The sequence below is a fragment of the Thamnophis elegans genome, chromosome 14 (genome assembly GCF_009769535.1).
Source record: "Thamnophis elegans isolate rThaEle1 chromosome 14, rThaEle1.pri, whole genome shotgun sequence".
Lineage (NCBI taxonomy): Eukaryota > Metazoa > Chordata > Lepidosauria > Squamata > Colubridae > Thamnophis > Thamnophis elegans.
In genome coordinates, this window is record NC_045554.1 from 20,587,756 (window position 1) to 20,608,443 (window position 20,688).

Here is a 20,688-nt window from a genome sequence, read left to right on the forward strand (position 1 = left end):
GGTTCTCCAAAGCCCTAATTACCTCTTGCCTTGGCTGAATCCGGGACACACTGGAAAGTCGGCCTCTGCCTTCCTGGCTGCTCATCTGCAAGGGGGTGAAGGCAGCGGCCAGCCCAGGCCTAGCCACAAACTGAGGAAGGGTCACCTGGGAGCCTCCCCCCCCCCCCCCCGTGGCCAGAAGAGGCCATTTGGGGGAAAGGACTGAGCCTGACCTGAGGCAGCTTTGGGAAGGGGGGAGCTTCTGGGCTCAGAGCCAAGAAAAGAACGGATGTTTCCTCCCCAAGTCCCCCTGGGGCTCCTCCTTCACTCCTTCAAGGCTGAGCCTGGCATTGTTCATGGGGTCCCCCAAGCAGCCATGGGAAGGGCTGCTGCTCTCCTAGGGGAGGGAGCTGACCCAGGCTGCAGACCCTGCATTGTTCCCCAAAGGGCAGCTTGTGAGCCAAAGCCTCTTGCTCCGGAAGGAGGGGCCCCAGCACTGCAGGAGAAGCTGCCTGAGCTGGATATGACTGCCCAGAACAGCTTCACTTGCTTTACAAGCTTCCTCACAGCTCAGGCGGGGCAGTTTGCGGTTGTCCAAGATGCCCCCTCCCCTTGCAGAGCCTCATCCCTGCAGCCTCTCCTGGCTTCTCTATCCTTTCACCCAGGAAGGGAAGCTCCAGGCCAGCCAGGCTTCCACACGAGCTGCCAGTGGCCCTGGGGGCGGATGCTGGGGGTGGGATGGAAACTGCTCCCCCCACCCCCAACCTCTGTGACTTCTCTGCATCGGCCAGTCCAAGACCCTCTGGCTTCCCAAAGCAGTTTCTCTGCAAGCCCCCCCCCCCCCTTTTGTAGACGATGCCCCTTAGTCTTCTCCTTACGTTTCTCACTTCAGGAATCTTACTTCTTTACTACAGGTAACTTTACTCCCTTACATTTCCTCAGGAGCTCAAGGCAATGCACAGAAGCCCCCTCCCCCCATCTTCCCCGGGGAAACCTCTGTGGGGCAGACGTGACAGAGAGGAGGAGCTCTGGGCCACAGGTGCCTGGGGTGATTCTTGTGACTCTTCTGTCTGGGGGGGGGAGGGGGGTGTTTGACTGGGCCTTCCTGTTCCCACTTGTCCTGTCCTCATCAGGTAGGACATCTGGCATCAGAAGGTGACAGCACAGCTGCAGGCAAGATGGCTCTTTCAAAGCCTTGGCACTCGGGGCAGAGCAGCTGCCAAGCCTCTCCCTGGGCCACCCCTGGGACTGGAGGGCAAGGGCAAAGGGCTGCCCCTTCTCGCCCAGCAAGAGGAAATGCAGGATCCACTCTGGACCAGAGGTTTCGTCTTCCAAGCTTCCAGTTGTGCTGGAGCCCATCCTGGGGGAAGGTCTTTGGGCTGTTCTGTGTGAGGTATTGTGTATGGCTTTAGTTGTTGGTTGGGGTGTTGGTGGCTGGCAGGCAGTGCCCTCATCTGCACACTGCATTAACCACTGTTCCAGCCTTTACCAAACTCCGTGCCAAGTGCCAGTCTGCTAAGAGGGTGGGCATCCCCTCATTTCACTTCCCCAGTCAAACCAGGCCTTTCCCTCCACTTCCTCCGAAGCGTTCTTGGTAGTTCTGTGCCAATGTGCTTTTGGAAAGGTGAAAGCCAGGTGATTTTGCCTTCCACACAGCAGAAGAGTCCTGCTTTCCACAAAATGTAAGAGCAACATGGCAGATTTCTGGCCCCACAGCAACACTTGGTCTCTAGGACCTACCGATGGGGCAGCCGCCTGTGCAAGCCACGCGGTGCCCCTCAGCCCAGAACGTGGTGAGCAGCAGCGGTGCAGCATCCCAAGGGTTGTGCTGTGGGCATGTGCACACTGCTTCAAACGTGTGTGCCTGAGTGTGCCTGAGCTGCAAGGACTGGAAAGGCAGCATTTTTGCCTGCACACTCACTCAGGAGGAGAACACAAATGTGCAGCATTTCAAGAGGCAATTTCTCTCCCCCGCCCACACACCATCATCAAACAGCATTGTTCTGAAAATTGCAGTGGCCAGAGATCAAAATGAACAGAATAGAGCTAGAAGGGACCTTGGAGGTCTTCTAGTCCACCCTGCTCAAGCAGGAGACCCTATTCCATTTCAGGTGGCTGTCCAGTCTCTTCTTGGAAGCCTCCAGTGATGGAGCCCCCACAACCTCTGAAGGCCAGCCTCTCCACTGTGTGACCGTTCTCACTTTTAGGAAGATTCCCCTTCTGAGGGACCAGGAAGCTGCCGCCCTTCCCCCCACCTGGAAGTTGCTGAGCTCAGGGCCCCCTTCTACAGCAAACAGCAAACCCAACTTCAACCGTGCAGCGTGTTTCCCACCTGCTCCTGGAGGCGACCGGGGGGGGACGGGGACCCTGTAGGACCCTAATCCTTTGGTGGGGGGAGAGCAAGCCCTGCCCAAGGCTCTGCTCCTTTCCCTGCTCTGGCTCTGCACCCCCAACTAGGGACGCTTCTCCCCCTCTGTGCGCTGCCTGGGGGTGGATCCCTTGACTACCTTTTTTGCACATTGTCCACTCTGGGACGTCTCGGTTGGGTAACTTCTTCTGCCATGTGCCTCTGCCTTGCCTGTTGGCAAGGGTGAAGAGGCTGGCATTCCCTTTGAGGGCACTTGGGGTGGTTTCTGGCAGGAATTCGGCCTAGGCTGATGGGCACCAAGCTGGCCAGCGACAACCACACACCCCAGCTTCCCACCACGACTCCTGCCCACAAGCATCAAACTGACTCTCTAAAAAACAGCCGACCCCTTTCTCCCCACCCCCTGCCAGGAGAAGAGTTTGGCGGGCCCCAAATGAGGAAAGTGGGGGCAAGGAGAGGCAGAAGGGTGACAAAGGGAGCGTGGTTTTCACCCAACTGGATTTATTCTGTGACGAAGCTGTGTAACTTTTATAACAGCCCATTTCTTGGCAGTGGCTCCCTTCCTCTCCCAGATCAGCCTCCTCCCCCCCCCCCCAGGATTTTTATTTTTTATTGCAAAGTTTTACATATTTTATGATTGTCCGGCTTCTTTCGCATCCTCTCATATACGTACATAATCCATTTTACATCCTATCTCTGTTTCCAGTTTTAGCCGTATTATTTATTCCCTTTCCATATTTTTCATCTTAAACTTATTTTCTTCTTGGTACAGATCAGCCTTTTGATCAGCTCCAATGAAGATCCTGATGGGACGTTGGCCCCTCCGGGGAGCTGCCCGCCTGCCAGGCACCTCTGCCCTGAATCATCAGCAGCAGCAGAGCCGGCTCAGGCAGGGCCAAGGAGGGCTCTGTTCTTATAGAAGGCCTTGCCCCGGCTGCTCGCCCCTCCCCAGGCGCCCTGTCCATGTTAAGATCTACCACCACTATCAAGCACTTCCCATGATTGGCTGCAAGCCCCCCCCCTCCTTCAGAGTGTTTACACCAACCTCTTGACCTGCCAGATTTATGCCCAGAAAGAAATGCATTGAGCATCTGATGAGGGCAATCCAGCTGCACCCCAAGTTTCTGTGATGTTGAGAGGATGGCTGTGCTGCCCAAGAGGGAGGGGAAGGATGCCCTGCAGGTGCTTGGGGGAGCAGGGAGGAACTTGCCTTCCTGGCCTCACTTGCTCTTCGTGTCCACTCCAGGAGCGTCTTCCTCGTCGCTCTCTGGCTCCAGCAGATCCAAAGGGAGCACACGGAGCGAATCATACTTGGGGGGTGGAGTGCCCGGCTCAGAGCCAGCCCCTGGAGCATCTGGGGGCCCATCTCCCGGGTCCTCAGCCGCTGCTGCCTCCTTCTCCTCCTCCCCGCAGAAGCCCAGGTTGGTGTAGGCCTCCACTTTCTGGCAGACGGACGGGAGGGCATCTGGGGGCCTGGGGGCCGGCTTCCATTTCAGCCCCTTGCCCCAGGAGATCAGTTTCAGGACGCTGATCCAGACGAAGTCAATCAGGATCTCCCCGAACTCGATGAGGCACAAGACGGAGCCACCCATCCAGAAGCCGAACTGCCCACCCAGGCTGGAGAGGAGCCAGACAATCTGCCGTGGGGAGAGAGGCTGAGGTGAGGGCAGGCGGGCTCAGGCGTCCCTGGAGCAGAGATGCAGGGATCGACCTTGCGGCTTGGCCAAACTCTCCTGGCCAGAGGGGGGGCTGGAGCTTTCATGGTCCCACATGAGGCCAACATGGAGGTGAGGATCACTCACCAATCCAGCTCCTGAAGCCAAAGCCAGACTTCAGGTACTGAAAATGGACTCTTTCTCCTTGGTTGCAAGCAGCTTTGAGCCTGGAGTTTCCTTGTGGCTTGCCAAGCAAGCCAGTCGCCCCAGTGCCTCCAGTTGGCCTCTCCCAGTTTTCCCAGATGGTGATATTGTTCCTGCCACATGCAAAGCAGGGCTTGCTGCTAAGCATGAGCAGAGCGCACACCCTCCTCCCACACGACATTCCACATCTGAGGAAGCACTTTCCCTTGTGTTGCCTACCCCTGCTTATCCATGAACTCGGCCTCCTCTGGGGGGACAAGCCTTCTCAGGGACCTCTGGGGAAGGAGGAAGTGGACCGAGGACCAGGCCTCTTGCCATCTCCAAGGGGCCACTTACCGTTGTTGCTGCAGACTCTGAGATGGTGCGGTAGTTGTACTCCTGGAAGTAGATGCTGAGCTTGATGATTCCATTCCTGTGACGGACAAAAGGAACATTCAGGATCCTCCAAGTGTGAGACAAGACCTCCTTCTTCTTTCTCCACACAACATTTGGAAGGTATCTCAAAGGACCTGAGCGCAAGGTCTGCTCCAGCATCCCAGACAGAGGACCATCCGATCTCTAGCTGGCCCTTCAGCAAGGAACTGGCTACTTCGTGCATGGACCTGCTCCATTGGCTGAGAGCTCATACAATCAGGATCCTTCTGACATCCTAGCCTTAGCCTCCTTCCCATGTGGCTCTGGTTCCATCACGCAAGGCAATGGAGAGGAGGTCCACTCCCTCCTGCCTTGGGTTTCTGAAGAGCAGTGTCCTATCTTGCCCTCAGGATGCCACACCCACAGAGCCTGATCAAGACACACAGAGTGAGCCCATGGCTTCCCATGATCTAGACTCTGCTATCCTGGTGATGCAAACAGTATTTGCCTTTCTAGCACCTTTAACCAGGATGGTGGGAGAATGACAACCTGAGGCTTTCATGTGGCTTACCGGCTCTCTCCCATCCGATATTCGCCTTTCCTTTTTTCCTAAACAGTTGCAGAACTTTACATGATGTCCCATCCAGTCAGTCTTGACCATAGAGATCAGGGCCCCCCAACCCTGTTGGAAACTGGGCCATGCAAGCGAGGGGCAAGCGCTCATGTGCGAAGTTCCATTCACATGAGTGGAGGTGCTAAAGTGGAGGCACTTGTGCTCCTGCGCAAAGCTCCATTTATACGCCCCACCCTCAGTGCCGGGCTAGGCCACCAAGGTGGGAAGATTGGGGATCGCTGACATAGATACTAGGCTGATCCATCCCTGACCTTCAGCCCCTTTTGGTCTTTCAATTTCTGAGTCTTCTCCTTCAAAGTTGACCACCTCTCTCAGCTTGTCTTCTGCACATTTTTAAAGTATCTCCTCCACTCCCTTCGTCCCTTGATCCCTTGATCAAAGCACTGAATGGCAAAGAACCCTGTGGCCTTCCAAACGTCTGTCCAGATCAGAGGACTCTTGGGATGTGACAATTCAGCCCAATGTGAGTAGGTCACACAGCATTGTCGTCTAGTCTCCACTTCATCCCTTTTTGGAGGAGACCATCCTCAGATACTCTACTGAAGCGCCCCCCCCCGAGGTCCAGGCCTATGTCTGCGCCTGGTCTCCTCCTCTCACTGCAGGGGGGCCAGTCATATCCAGCCGGCAGGTTGAAAGGTCAGGCTGGGCTGCTGAAGTCTCAGAAGCCAAGTGGGGAGGCTCTGGTGGGCTTTCCGCTGCCCCTGCCGGGCACCCCACCCTCAAAGCTCAGAGGGGACAGGCACAGCCAGGGCAACAAGCTGGAACAAACAGGCGGAACTTCACAGGGACAGGTGCAATGTTCTGAACCAGAAGGCGAGAGCTGTGACAAAATGGGTTTTAGGAAAGTTTGGGGGAAGAGGGAGGGTCGGACAAAGACATGCACAGAGTGTTTTTGACAAAAGGGGAAAGGCGTTTGGTTACTGCTGCAGGACTGGGGCTCCTGCGCAGAGGCACAAAGATGTGGACAGTTGTGATGGGCAAGGAAGCAGAACCGGCTAGGCCCACTCTCCTGGCTGACCCAGGACAGAAGCCCCTCTCGGCCTTCCAAGGGACCTTTCCCTTCCCTTCCTACACTCAGGGCAGGCCGAGCGATGGTGGTGATTCAAGGCTATTTGGTCAACTTCTTTCCCCCCCGCCCCTCCTGTGGGGAGGCTGCCCCTCCCGGCCTTTCTCTCTGCCCAGGAGCTGCGACCGAGGCTTCCTGCCGCATTGGCCTCAAGGAGGGAAACCTGCAGATACGCACCTGTCCAGAGTGACTTTGGTTGACGTGTCTCTTTCGTAAGATAAAATATGGAAAATCCAGTCCTAGCAAGAGGGAAGCAAAGGTCACAAGCAGGTCACGGCAGGTGGGAGATGCTCTCACAGGGACCCAGGAGTGGGACTTTTCTGCTTAAATACCCTTTTTACTTCCACGGGGCTTTTAGAATTTAAACGATTGAACAGGGTCCCCGAAGGTGTTGCTGAGCCCACCCCCAACTCAGAGAAGTGTCAAATGGCTGCCCAGCCTCCTTGTCCGCCCTTGGAGAGGCAGGTGAGGAGCTGGCTGCAGGTAGGACTTACCTCTGAGGCTTCGGAGGGCCAGTCTGCCATGGAGATGGTCATCTTGTACTGGGTGTTGCTGGGGGAAGAGACGAGAGGTCAGGCTTTTCCCTTGGCTCCTCTCACCCCCCCTGGCTCTCCTTGACCACTCATACACCCTTACTTGCAGGTCTCCTTGCAAGATTGGATGCACATCTGCCGATGCTCCTGGCTCATGCGCAGGATGGAGTAGCAGTAGGCTGTGGGGAGGGAAAGAGCCATCTTGGCACAAGGCTGTTAATCTGAGCTTCCATGTTACCTTTAATTCTGAAGGAGAAATGCCTCGAACCCAAGTTTCATCTAAGGATTAAGGGGCACTTGTCTCCTTCTGTTGGGAGCAGCACACCTGGGCGTCTAGGAAGGGGCTTCAGCTGGCATTAGCTGCGCTTTCAGATCCCCCTTTCCCTCCCCAAGCCAGGCTGGGAACCTCTGAAGGGCTCCGTTGTCTTGTGGGGTTTCTACAGCTGGGGGGCAGCTCCGGAGTCACCCCTGTTGGGCCGTTCCCTCCATTTCCTCACCCCAGTCGGGATAATCCTCGTTGTTGCAGTAATGGGCTCCTTTGGGCAGTGGGTAGGAATAGTGGGCACACTGGCAGATTTTCATCATCTTGGCTTGGAAGCAGGAGCGCAGGCAGGCCTGGAAGAGGACAGGGTCTCACTGGCTGTGTGCTCCCCAAGAGCAGACCTCAGCTCCAGCCACTGGGCGCTACCACCTCCCCCTTGCTGGTTCTTAGCCAAATTCCACCAAGAGGCCCCCACAGAGGCAGCTCTTGGAAAAGTGACCATCTCAGCCCCCCCCCTCCGACTGGCACCCAGGGGGGGGCTCATTGCTTGGGGGAGGGGCAGCAGCTTTGCTCACCTGGATGGAGTACATAGTTTTGTACTGGCTTTGGAAGGGGGCCATCTTGCTGCCAGGGTGGGTGCAGTTGGCACAGGCCCCCATCTCCTTGGCCTACCAAGAGGAAACAGCAGAGAACCCATCTTAGCGGCTCTCCCTAGACCTTTTGAACTGGGCTCCCCCCCAACCCTCCCCAGGGCTCTTCGCATGGGGCAGGGCAGAGGAGGGGAGCCCGGAGACAAAAGACCCTCTCTTCCCCCAAAAGCCTTTGCCCTCCTTGCTGAGGAAGTGGACAAGGCCATGGGAGCTGTGAGTGCCTCCACCTGTCTACTGGACCCGTGTCCCTCCTGGCTGGTTTCGACCAGCAGGGAGGTTACATGAGGCTGGCTCCAGAGGATTGTTAATACCTCTCTTCAGGAGGGATCTTTCCCGCTGCCCCTAAAGGACGCGGTGGTAAGACCCCTCCTTAAGAAGCCTTCTCTGGATCCAGCTATTCTTAAAAATTATCGTCCAGTCTCCAACCTCCCTTTTGTTGGGAAGATTGTTGAGAATGTGGTGGCCTTTCAGCTGCGAATGGACCTTGCATGAAGCAGATTATCTGGTTCCCTTTCAGTCGGGTTTCAGGCCTGGTTACTCCACCGAAACTGCTTTGGTCGCGCTGACTGATGATCTCTGGCGAGCCAGGGATAGAGGTCATCCCTCTATCCTGGTGCTTCTTGACCTCTCAGCGGCCTTTGATACCATCGACCATGGTATCCTTCTGTGACGACTGGGAGAGGTGGGAATGGGAGGCACCGTTCTACGGTGATTCTCCTCTTACCTCTCAGATAGGTCGCAGTCGGTGTTGGTTGGAGGGCAGAGGTCGACCCCTAGGCCCCTAAAGTATGGGGTGCCTCAGGGCTCGGTCCTGTCCCCCCTCTTATTTAACCTCTACATGAAGCCACTGGCTGAGATCATTTGTCGGCACGGGATCAAATACCACCAATATACGGACGATACCCAGCTGTATCTGTCCGCTCCGTGCCAACTCAGCGAAGCGGTAGAAGTGATGTGCCAGTGCCTGGAGGCGTCAGGGTCTGAATGGGAGTAAACAAGCTGGCACCCAATCCCGACAAGACCGAGTGGCTATTGATGTTGCCCCCCAAGAATGGACCAGATATTCCATCGCTTAGCCTGGAGGGAGAAACTCTTCACCCCTCAGAGAGGGTCCACAACTTGAGTGTCCACCTGGATTCTCAGCTGACATTAGAATACTACCTGTCGGCTGTGACCAGGGGGGCTTTTGCCCAGGTTCACCTGGTGCACCAGTTGCGGCCCTACCTGGACCGGGAGGCACTTCAAATGGTCACTCATGCTCTCGTCACCTCTAGGCTTAATTACTGCAATGCGCTTTACTTGGGGCTGCCCCTGAAGAGTGTTTGGAGACTACAGTTGGTCCAGAATGTGGCCGCGCGAGCGATATCGGGTGTACCTAGGTACACCCATGTTACACCTATCCTCTGCAAGCTGCACTGGCTTCCCATCGGTCTCCGAACATGCTTCAGGGGGCTGGTCGTTACCTTTAAAGCCCTACATGGCTTGGGACCTGGATATCTGTGGGACCGCCTCCTGCCACATACCTCCCAACGACCCATAAGATCCCACAGGCTGGGCCTCCTCCGGGTACCGTCGACCGGGCAATGCCAGTTGGCGACTACTCGGGGGAGGTCTTTCTCTGTAGCTGCCCTGGCCCTGTGGAATGATCTACCCGTAGAGATCCGGACCCTTCCCACTCTCTCGGCCTTCCACAAAGCCATTAAAACCTGGCTGTTCCGGCAGGCCTGGGGCTGTTGACCCCAAATACGGTCCAGCCCCTTTCAGAATGGAGTGCATGATGTGTTGTATTTTATATCTATCTCTCTTTCTTGTATCTTACTTTTTTTTCTTTTTTGATTATTTTAGTACTGTTAGCCGCCCGGAGTCCTACGGGATTGGATGGCATATAAATGTTATTAAACTATAAACTAAACTAACTAACTGTGCCCCAGCTGCAAAGGGTGGCTCCTTCCAGAGGTCTGAGCTGGCCTCTTGCAGGAATCAGGCCAAGGGCCGCTGCACGTGGCCAGCCGGTTCCCCCCCCTCTCCATTTTCAAGAGGCTAGAAAAGGGCCCCACCCACGGAGGAGGGAGGATGCCAGTGCAAAGTGTTCCCGCATGGCAGCTCTTTCTAAGAGAAGCACAAAGGATTCTAAAGCGAAGGTGTTTGTGCAATGAGAGGCTTATCTGGGCCACCCAGAGACCAGGAAGCACCCTCCTTCCCTCTCAAGGACAAGGCGGCCCTGAGGACTTTGGAAACCTCCTCGGCAGATTCTGAAACCGGAGGCCCTTTTTCCCCCTTCTTCCCCATTTTGGGTGGGGCTCCCCCCCTCCAGAACCAGGGCAGCTCCGTTCCTTCTGAGCAGCCCCCAGCCTCCCTGGGCTCCCCTGTCTTGCCCAGAAGACTCAGGAGGGCTCAGCTTTCAAGAGGCTGCAGCTGCTCTGCACCTGGCCGGGGTGGGTGAAGGGCTCGCTCAGAAAGCTCACCCGGCCCTTCTGCCCACGGAGCAGGACGATGGGTCTGGGGCAAAGCGAGCAGAGCAGGGAGGGAAGCCTTGGCCCTCTAAGGGGAGCCAAAGCTCCCCCCAACAGAATCACACCCAGAGGCACCCCGGATTCCCCACGCCTTGCTTGGCCTGGCAGAGGCCTCGTCCAGCACCTCTCCCTCCAGCTCAGCTCCTGAGCATCCGTCTCCAGGTGGCTCACCTCCTCCTCACCACACAGGGCTTGCAGGAATTGGGGAGCACATGGGGCGAGCCACGTCTCCATGCCCCCCCCTCTGCAGCATCTGAAAGCCCAGGACCCATCAGGAGGAGCCAGGACAGGTCCTCCCAAAGACCATGTGCCCAAGCAGCGGCCAGGGGACGAAGCTGCTTCTCAGGGCTGGGGATGCCGCTGTGCCATGTCCAGCAGATGGACCCCGTGAGTCCCACCCATTGCTGCATTTTCCAAGGAGGCTTCAGAAGCAGTTGAGGCAGCAGAGACCACACCCAGAACTCAGCTTCACAGATGGGGAAGCTGCTCAGGTTTCCAGGTTCAGAGGGGAGCGAGTCTCCTGCCCCTTCAGGACCCCCAGCTCAAGTCCTACCAGACAGAGGGCCGGTCATTGAAGGCAGCCAGTCCAGGAGGAGAGCCCCTCCCCCAGCTGCCCCTTCTCTCGATGGGAAAAGGGCATTAATGGCCCAGGTGCCCACCCTTGCAAGGCCACAGGACTCTGGCCACAAAGACCAGGCAAGGGGGCTGTCAGCCAGGGACCCTCCCTTCGTACCCCAAGCCAGATCAATATGCCCCAGTGCTCCTGCTCTGGCCATACTGCCGAGTCCCCCAGTGACATGAAAGGGGGCCCCTTCCAGAAAACCAGGGAAGAACCCATCACCTGGGAAGCAGTGTAGTCCTCGTAGAGGTTCCTCACGGGAACGTCGGATCCGTTGACGGTGCAGTCACTGTAGGGAGAGCCCATCCGCTCCAGTTCATCCTGGGAAGAAAGGGGAGTGGAAGGCACGCAGGGGTCGCAGTCCTCTTGGGAACCCCCGGCAAAAGGGGAAAGCAACCCCCCGATGCAGGAGACCCCCGGATTCCCTTCCCACTCCTGGCTGGGTCCCAGTTCTCTCCAGGGGGTCAGCTCAGAGGGGCCCACCTACCACCAGGACGCCGATGGAGGTCTCGGTCCCTGACATGGCGTAGATGCCCTGGTCCTTCAGGAAAGGGAAGCTGCGCTGCTCGTGCAGCATCAGCCGGGCGCCAGCCGTGGTAGTGAGGAAGGGGATGTAGTCCTTCTGGCTGATATCCAGGATCAGCTTCAGCCCTGCAGAGATGAAGCCCCACAGGCATCAGCCAGAGGCCGGGGGTCCCGGGAAGGAAAGGGGCCCAGCCTGTCTTCACTCTCTTTGTTGGGGGTGTCATCTTGGCAGCCAGGTGCCTCTGCCCCAAAGGGCTGAGCGTCTTATCACTCGGCCACACCCTGGAGAAGGGCAGGCCACAAGCTTGGCTGAAGGGCCTGGCCGGGGCCTCTGAGCTCACAACAGAGTCCTTCTGTGGGTCTCCCTACTCCAGTTTGCTTTGGGCTAGCCGTGCCCAGCCTTGGTAAGGGGGCTTGGCATTGACACCCACACAAATTCAGCCTGGAACAGCAATGCCAGCCTAAGGATGGTTTCCCCCTGTCTCTAGACCCACAAACGGTACTGATGAAACACCACAGCTGCAGTGCAGGACCCCAAAGCCCTTTCTCCCTTTCTTGGCACCAAATCTACTTTGAAGTGGGGGGAGAGGCATGGAGTCCCCACCAGCTCTACAGAGCCCTCCCCCACTTCCAGCTGGAGTCCAGCCAGGCCTTGAGACCCCCTCCCATGTGTACCCACCAAACTCTGCCCCCGGATTGGAGGAGACGAGGGGCTGCTTCTCCACCCCCCAGTTGAAGACGTAGCAGTTGCCGTGATCCGGGTGGTAGAGGTGGGTAAAGTTTCTGCGGAAGCCAAGCAGCAAAGAGATTATTCTTATGGGGAGGGTTGGGGGAGGGTTCCTCAAACTGGCTGGACTGGCCCTTGCCAAACTTGAGGGGGGGCAGTAAATCCTCTCCCTGGCGCTGCCCTTGGGGTCTTCCAGGGAAACCCTCCCCCAAGCCCTGAGCTGCCCTGAGAAGTCAGAAAATTCAGATCAAGCCAAGTGTCTCCTCCTGATTTGATTTCCCAGGGAAGGTTATTCATGCACTGGCCAGGTTCACACAACCCAAGAGGCCTAAAGTACGAACATGAAGGGGCTCCTGGCTTCACCCAAAAGCAGCCAGCCAGCAAATCTCTTGAAAGAAGCTGCCAACCCCCTGAGAGTCCCAGGCCTCCAGCCTTCGGAGGAGGCCCTGAGCCATGAAAGACCCCGGAGGAGCCAGACATTAACTGACCCTTGCAAGTGGTCCCTGTGAGGCCTCTGGGCTCATTGACCAGGGCCTGGGTTTGACACCCAGAAGAAAGGGGGCATCCGGAGCACCCCTCTTACACGTCCTCTTTCCCTGCAACTGCCCGGCCTACCTCACAGGGTTGGTGCTATGATGAGAAGGGGAAGGAGGATATAACTCCAATGAATTCCCTGATAAAATGAATATACTCTCCTATTGCCCAAGGCTTGTTTTCAGAAACAATTGGGGCCAGCCGGGTCTAAGCCAAAGAGCCTTTTGGGCCAGAAACCTTCAAGCAGCTGACGAGGCTCCTGGCATTTCCGGGAGGCAAAGAAGGCAACGCTGCCCTGGGTCCTGGGGTGACCTATGGGGATATGTAGTCCAGGATGGCAGCTGTTGGGGATCAGCAAACTATGGACGGAGGACAAAGCAAAACAAGGGGCTTGTGGCCAACGGCTGCCTGGTGAGACGTGGAGGGAATTTGGCTTGCTGCCTCTTTTTGAACAGGAGTTAAAATGATTGATGGATCCATTGATTGATTGATTGATCACTCCTGGCAAGGCCATGGCCAAAAGGACAGGCAGCTGCCCTCTGAGCCGAGTCGGGGGACAAGAGGGCCACAGAGTTGCAGACAAGACCCAGAGAGGTTCTGCAGCGGACGGCCAGGAGGCGGCCAGGGAAGGGGCAGCGGGACCCCCAGCAGCCTTCGCACCAGAGAAGCCCGTCCGGCTCAGCCTCGCTGGGGCTTCCTCAGGCCCACCTCAGCCAAACCTTCACAGGGAACCTGCCAAGGGATGGATGTCTGCTCACCCCAAAGATTTCTGGCTACCCAAAGCACAAGCCTCTTGGCCGGGACCATCCATGGGGGTGAGCACCCAAAGCCTTGTCTGCCCTGGGGGAGCCCCCCGCCCCCTTCTCTGCCTCGTTGGTTTTGGCTTTAAGCTTCTCCAGATCTGGGACTGAAGCTTTTGCAAAGTCTTATTTCAGTACCCCGGATCTTCTTTCTCCGAGGAAAATCCACCCTCCGAGACCGGACTGGGCTGGAAAGGGAATTAAGGCAGCAGGAAGTGGAGGAAGAGCAGGCAAGGCGCTCTTAGCCCAAAGGCCAAGAAGGCAGCACCCTCATCCCTCCTTGGACATCCCCCCCCCACCCAGACTGGGAGCACAGCTTGCGTCACCAAAGGGAGCGTCTCTGCAGACCACACACACACACACACACACACACACACACACACTGTGGCTTGTGGTTGTCACCACATATGGTAGCCAAGTGCCCTCACTTCCTGCTGCATCTTTCACTCAACCCTCAGTTCAGAGTCTGCAAATAGGCAGCTACAAATTCGCTTGTGGAGTCCTTTATGGGAAGCTCGGGCAGTAGATCTCTGCCTTTTCCTTGGTTTACCCAAGGCTGACTTTTATATCCTGGTTTGTTCTGCAGGCCGCAGCAGGTGGATTCACACAGAGCATGAAGAGCCGTAGAAGGCTCTGCACTTAAAGAAGGAACTAGGTCAAATGCTCAGTGAATTCCCCTGCGCACGTACCTGTGGTTGCAAGGCTCAGCTCCATACAGACAGGCCAAGATCATGTCCTCTGCCTGGTAGCCCATCTCGATCCTTTTGCTCAATGGCACTTTGGACAGGATGCTGGTAGACTGCAGGACGTACCACTCGGCCATCGCCTGGGCTGCGCTGGTGAACTTCCGGTAGAAGCAGTGGGGGGTGAGGTGTGTGCACTGAGGAGGCAACCGGGAGGGAAGGGAGAATGTGTTTGGAAGGGAAGGCGAGCCGCTCTGAGGAGACCTTGGCCTTTTCAGGTACATAACACCTTGCTGGTGGGCTGGCCCAGAAATAAAGAGCTCTTTCCAGCTGAGCAAGTGATCTGATGGACCCACCATTTGGCCCAGTTACCAGCAGAACTGCCAGAGAAATGTCTAGTTGGGTGGAGTGGGACAATTCACCGTGCCCACCTCACCATGGCCATTTCAACACAGCCAATTTGCCATGGGACAGCTCAACATGTATAACTCAAGGAAATAATCTGCCACTGTTACCCGCCACTGTTTCTTTGATATAATTTCCATTTTTGAGTTATGCCACATGGAATTTTCTGAGTTGAGCTGTCCCACAGCAAGTTGTCCACAGTGAGACGGCCATGGTAAGTTGGCCATTGCAAGATGGCCATTGAGAAATGTTGAGTTGGTTGTGGTGAATTGTCCAAGAGTCCTAGTCAGAAGCTCAGAGGTGCTGCACCATCTGCCGGGGAGACATTGGCATGCCTAGGAGCAGGGGATGAGTTCCTCATCTGGGGTTGGGGCATCCTCCTCTTCCCCTGCTTACCAGTTTCAGAGCCAGCTTGTACCTCCTGGCTTCCGGGTTGCCAAAAGAGGAGTAGTTGTGGTGCCCTCCAAGAGCAAGAGAGCCGTTCCCAAGGATGTCATGGATGACTGGATGAGCTGCGTCACTCTCATCAATCAAGACCAGGGGCATCTGGTTCCAGAGCTGCAAGTTGAGCTTCTCGCTTAGATTTGCTGCAGGGGTGGCTGATGCATTTTCCTGAAGAGGCTGCAGGATCCTTTCAAGGGCTGCCTCAATGAGCTCATCCAAATCCTTCAGGAAGGGCTTCACCTTAGAATACCTGAGAGATGAGCCAAAGAAAGTTCCCACCAGGTTTAGTCATCACAAGTGGAAAAGGCAGACAGGATCCTGTGCAACCAATCAATAACTCGGCACTGGGCCAGGTAGGAAGCCAAAGCAAGGGCTGTGTCGAAATCCTAAGATGTCATCTTTCTTGCTTCCTCACTTCCCCAGCATCTGCAAGCTAACCTGTCAGCATCTCCTGCCCAATACCTTCTCTGCTGGGTCAAGGTCAATCAAGAGCCTGGTTCTTACCATGGGTACCAACTGCCCTGCAATTTGGGTTCTTTGGGCCGAACCAGGTTTTTACAGAAGGAAATGGGGAGAGTGGGCTGTGAGTGTTCATGTCCTCAAGTCAAAATCCCTGGCTTAACCTTACAGGCAGCCTGGGTGGAATCCCATAAAATTTTAACAGGAATATCAGGTACAGTTGATAAATGCCAGGTTGTACACACACACACACACAGACACACACACACAGACACACCGATACCAGTCTGGATCCCCGCAGAGGGAACCCACCGGAAAGGACTTGCATTGCAGATGGTAACAGCGGGGAAGGTCATGGTCTTGAAGCCAATGGCCAGAGAAGCTGTAACGTTGTAGGACAGATAGGTTTTGATGAGGATGCCCCACTGCCAGAACACCAGTGAAGCGAACAGCAGAGTCAGGAAGAACCAGATCAGCTTCTTCTTCGGGCCCTCACAAATGATGCGCTTGGGCCCATGGGTGTTGGTGTTGTCGCAGTACCAGACCAGCAGCTCCTGGTAGGTGTATCCAGGGCCCTTCTGGAGGCGATGGAGAGCCTTCACGAAGTACTTCTTCAGGGTCATTGCAGAAGCTTCTGCAAAGCAATAGAAAAAGTCTGTGACATAAATGGAATAAGGAAAAATGCCCAATCTCTCATTGGTTGGAATAAGCGGCAGCTCAAGAATAAGAAGCCCAGAGGAGCCAGAGGCAGGTAGGCGGGTGGCAGTGGTGGCAGCGGCAGTGGTTGTGTCTCTCACAATCTTAGATGTTACTAGATCAGAGCCCTGAATAGGGGAGCAGACAGGGAGAACCTGGAACATTAACCCTGGAGGAAAAATATGGCATCATGGGCATCACCGGAACTTGACGGCACACTTGGCAGAGTTAGGTTCCCAACATATATTGAGATGGATGAACTCCCTCTCCCCCCACCCATAATTACTTGTGCCTCTTTGAAAGTCTGGTCATTTGACATGGGACAGGAGTGAAGGAATACAATAAAATTATGAGAAACCCACTTCTTCCTGTGCACACTGATCTTCTTCATCTATCAATTGGCAGGCTTAAATCCAGGAAGTCCCCCCTGGCACTCGTTCAATAGCTGCCCAACAATTTTGAAGTCAACACACAGTGGAAAGCCAAATGGGCTGCTGGATGCTGAGACACAGGCAGTGACATAGATGACCCCACACAGAATGTGCCAGGTTTTGATCTTCCTTGCCAGCTTTGTCAACTCTGAACAGGATCCGCATCCAGTGTGGTGTCTGCCAGGACTCATTGTTTAAGTGGGGTCTTGTCTCTACCCCTCAGTGTGTGTGGTGCTCCTCAACAAAATATCCACCACCTTGTGTCCAAATGTCCATCAAGAGCTTAGGCCGGCCCAATGTCTGATTACACCACCCTGTCCTTGAATGGTTGGGTGGACTGGACATTAACATTTGAACCACTAGAAGTGCATGTATTTGCCACATGTTAAATAAATGACATGGAGCAGCCTCGCCCAAATGCTCTACCTGGCCAGGTAGTTTACAATAAGGTCCTACAACAATGTCAAGTACACTTCTCCTTCCTTTTGTTGTTACACACAACCGTCATCATGCTCTGATTTGTGAATTTCTGTACAAGTGTATCTTCTCCTTTACATACACTACAACGTTTCCCCTCGTTTCTCTCCTCCTGAGTAAGCTGTAGCCTTCCAGGGCTTCTTGCCAATGGATTCCTAACCTCTTTTGATGACAGCTCCATTTGTCAGAAGGCGGAAGAAGGAACAGAGGGTTCTGCTGCGTCTAATCTTTAGCAACAGGGAAGAACTGGGAAAAGGAAAGAAGGTGACTGATACTTTGGGAGAAAGGTATTCTGGAGTTCATGATATGAAGAGGAGGAGGAGAGCCAGGCTTGTATGCAGATTGCATAAAAGGAAATTAGGATGCCAAGCAGGTCAGTTCCAGTGACTTGAGATGGTTGAGGAGAAAAGGCTGGGAGATCCTGCCAAGGAGTCTTCTTAGAATCCCTCAATCGCAAACAACTCCAGCAGAAAGTACATGGAAGACATCAAAAGATTCCAGCAAAGATCAGCAGAAGCTGCCTCAATGCTGAAAAGCTGTGTGGAGATTAAGAAAGGCTGGAGAAATGCACATTTGAAGAGACCCAGCCATGCCAGGGTTGCATCCCAGCCACCCAAAAGAACTGGTGAAGAACAATGAGCATTTTGAGAATTTCAGGCCCCCCAAGAACCAGAGGCCCCTCAGATGGATCTCTGGGTTGGCTGTGGTCCTCAAAGGCCCTTTGAGCAGCTTATTGCTCTCGCCTGCCTCAGAGCAGATGCCCTCCTGGCCACGAGAGCAGGGCACAGGCTCGTTTGTGGCAGCTTCTGGGAGAAGCCAGGATGCATCTCTGCAGAAGCGTATGGGAGGTGTAGTCCAGGAGGTTCCCAGGCAGCTCCTTCACCATGACCCCCTCCCCAGGTTTAACACTGACCTAAAGCAGCAACGCCCTGCAAGGGCCGGACTCAGGGAATGTCTGGAAGAAGCAAGTCAGAGGGAGAAAAGGGAGATCATTTCTGGGGCCGAAGGATGAGGGTCCAGCAGGATTGGATGCAGGTGCTTTTCTACTTCTTTGGTCTTCAAAATACCTTTCGTTCTGTTGAGCGAAGTTAAGGTGGAGCCTAAAGGCCGGCCTTGCTCATCTCCAGGTCAGAAAGGCCAGGACAGGTGTGTCCGAGTCCCTCAGTCCTGCGGGGAGATTCCCCACTGAGAAGCAGGAGGACTCTGCCCCAAAGAGGATGCCTTGGAGGAAAGAAGGAAGCCCACCGTGGCCAGAGGCAGACAGGCTAGAAGAGGCTCCCTGGTGGCCGTTTGTTGGGGATGTGGATTCTTCAAAGGCGGAAAGGGCAGGCCTGGAACCCGAGATCTGCACTCAAACCTCCCTAGTAGGACCAACCAGGCTGAGTCCCAGAGACTGTTTTGCATCCTGAGGAAAAGATTTTAAATCCACAGCCTATGCAGGAGGTCATGTCATGTGAGCTGTAAAATTAAGGGCTTCCACATAAAGCCCCAGAGGTTGAAGGGAACCCCACCAGCTGCCTGTCCCGCTGAAAGTTTCCCCTCCCCACCACCTCCAATATACGCTACATAAACATGACAAAATAAATAAATAAAAAATTATGCATATACCCACATATATTATGTGACACAGAGAAACAACATTGCCTAGTCCAGACAGATACATGTACATGGCGAGAGAAACGAGAGGGATGGCAGAGGGAACAAAGCCCTTCCAGAATCTGTTTCTCCTGCTAGAGATACCTCGAAGTCGCCTCCCAGAGGGGAGTGACAGAAGCAGACCGTGGAGCCGTGTGGGGTCTCTGTAAGTCAAGGACTTCATTTATTCTCAGAAATGATAGAGAAAGATTCGGCTGGGCTTTCAGGAATGCAAGGGGACAACTCACCACCGGACAATTCAACTAATACAAAAGTTACATTAATTTTGACAGAATGGTGGCCAATGATAATAAAATAAAGTCAATCCAGAAATACAAGATTTATAATAATTTTGATGAAAATGTAGTCACCAATTATAAAAGTAACTGAAGGAAATTATTAATACAGTGTTGAATTGTCCCCCAACAATTTGTTCCACGGCAAGTTGGGGGTGGTGAGTTGTCCCAGACCCAGGAACGAAGTGGAGGCAGCAGTATAGGAGTTCCAGCCTGTGCTTAGTTACCTGCTAACCCTTTTGTCACCTTCCAGGAAAAGCTGGTGTATTCATTTCTTTGTTGCCTTAAAATGTTTGTTAATCTCTTCTGCAGCCACATTGACTAGTATTCTTCCTTGTTTTCTCTTTGGAATTATTTGCGATTGTGCTATTAATACATTCTGGTGGAGAAACTCTCCTTCTGCTTGGCTCCTTTTGTTGTCCGTGTTTGCTCACTGCTCAGAGTTTGTTCAGATCAGCCTGGGTGAAGCCCAAGAAAGATTGTAGATTGTAGATTGTAGATTGTAGAAGTTTATTTATATGCCGCCCTTTTCCCTGGGGGGACTCAGGGCGGCTCACAACCCAAGGGGGAGGGGGAGACAAACTTTTAACATATAAGACAATACATAATTAAAAACACAACATTCATACCATTCGGGCGGGTTACAGTCTTAGCCCCAGGCCTGACGGGATAGCCAGATTCTGAGGGCTGTGCGGAAGGTCTGGAGAGTGGTGAGGGTACGAATCTCCACGGGGAGATCGTTCCATAGGGTCGGAGCTGCCACCGAGAAGGCTCTCCTCCGCGTAGTTGCCAGTCGGCATTGACCGGCAGATGGAACTCGGAGGAGGCCTAATCGATGAGATCTAATAGGTCGCGTGGAGGTAATTGGCAGTAGGCGGTCTCTCAAGTACCCAGATCCACTACCATGTAGGGCTTTATGAGTGACAAGTAGCACCTTGAAGCGCACCCGGAGATCGACAGGTAGCCAGTGCAGCTCGCGGAGGATAGGTGTTATGTGGGTGAAGCGAGGTGCACCCACAATCGCTTGCGCGGCCGCATTCTGGACTAGCTGAAGTCGCCGAATACTCTTCAAGGGCAGCCCCATGTAGAGCACATTGCAGTACTCCAGCCTAGAGGTCACAAGGGCACGAGTGACTGTTGTGAGAGCCTCCCGGGTCAGGTAGGGGCGCAACTGGTGCACCAGGCGAACCTGGGCAAATGCCCCCCTGGTCACAGCTGACAAATGGTGTTCGAAAGTCAGCTGTGGGTCCAGGAGGACTCCCAAGTTGTGGACCCTGTCTGAGGGTTATAATGTTTGACCCCCCAGCCTGAGAGGTGGAATACTTGCCGGATTGGTGGGAGGGAAACACAACAGCCACTCGGTCTTATCTGGGTTGAGCACGAGTTTGTTAGCCCTCATCCAGTCCCTAACAGCTTCAAGTCCCTGGTTCATCACATCCACCGCTTCATTGAGTTGGCACGGGGCGGACAGATACAACTGAGTCCAGCGGTTTCATGTAGATGTTGAAAAGTAGGGGGGACAAGACCGAACCCTGCGGCACCCCATATGTTAGGGGCCTAGGGGTCGATCTCTGCCCTCCAACTAACACCGACTGCGACCTGTCCGAGAGGTAAGAGGAGAACCACTGCAAAACAGTGCCTCCCACCCCCACCTCCCGCAGTCGTCGCAGAAGGATACCATGGTCGATGGTATCGAAAGCCGCTGAGAGGTCAAGGAGAACCAGGATGGAGGCGAAGCC

The 20,688-nt window shown here is 54.7% G+C and overlaps 1 protein-coding gene across 1 annotated transcript; it reads right to left on the minus strand.

Annotated features, from left to right (window-relative positions):
- Positions 1-3,028: 3,028 nt before the first annotated feature.
- SCNN1B (sodium channel epithelial 1 subunit beta) lies at positions 3,029-16,037 on the minus strand. The gene is made up of 13 exons (XM_032230942.1): positions 15,727-16,037; positions 14,908-15,205; positions 14,113-14,303; positions 12,042-12,145; positions 11,325-11,488; positions 11,060-11,158; positions 7,631-7,654; positions 7,291-7,408; positions 6,897-6,972; positions 6,755-6,812; positions 6,438-6,499; positions 4,543-4,618; positions 3,029-3,984 (listed from the first exon to the last, which is right to left on the minus strand). The coding sequence occupies exons 1-13, from the start codon at positions 16,035-16,037 to the stop codon at positions 3,568-3,570; spliced, it is 1,998 nt and encodes a 665-aa protein (XP_032086833.1). The 3' UTR covers positions 3,029-3,567.
- Between the last annotated feature and the right edge of the window lie 4,651 nt (positions 16,038-20,688).

What these genes read in the sequence shown, in the direction of transcription:
- SCNN1B (XM_032230942.1), bottom strand. Translation starts at nt 16,037, where the DNA reads ATGACCCTGAAGAAGTACTTCGTGAAGGCTCTCCATCGCCTCCAGAAG. An exon ending in AAACTATGTACTCCATCCAG is followed by an intron (nt 7,409 to 7,630) that starts GTGAGCAAAGCT and finishes GTCCTCTTCCAG; the next exon opens with GCCTGCCTGCGCTCCTGCTT. An exon ending in GGCCCTCCGAAGCCTCAGAG is followed by an intron (nt 6,500 to 6,754) that starts GTAAGTCCTACC and finishes CCCTCTTGCTAG; the next exon opens with GACTGGATTTTCCATATTTT.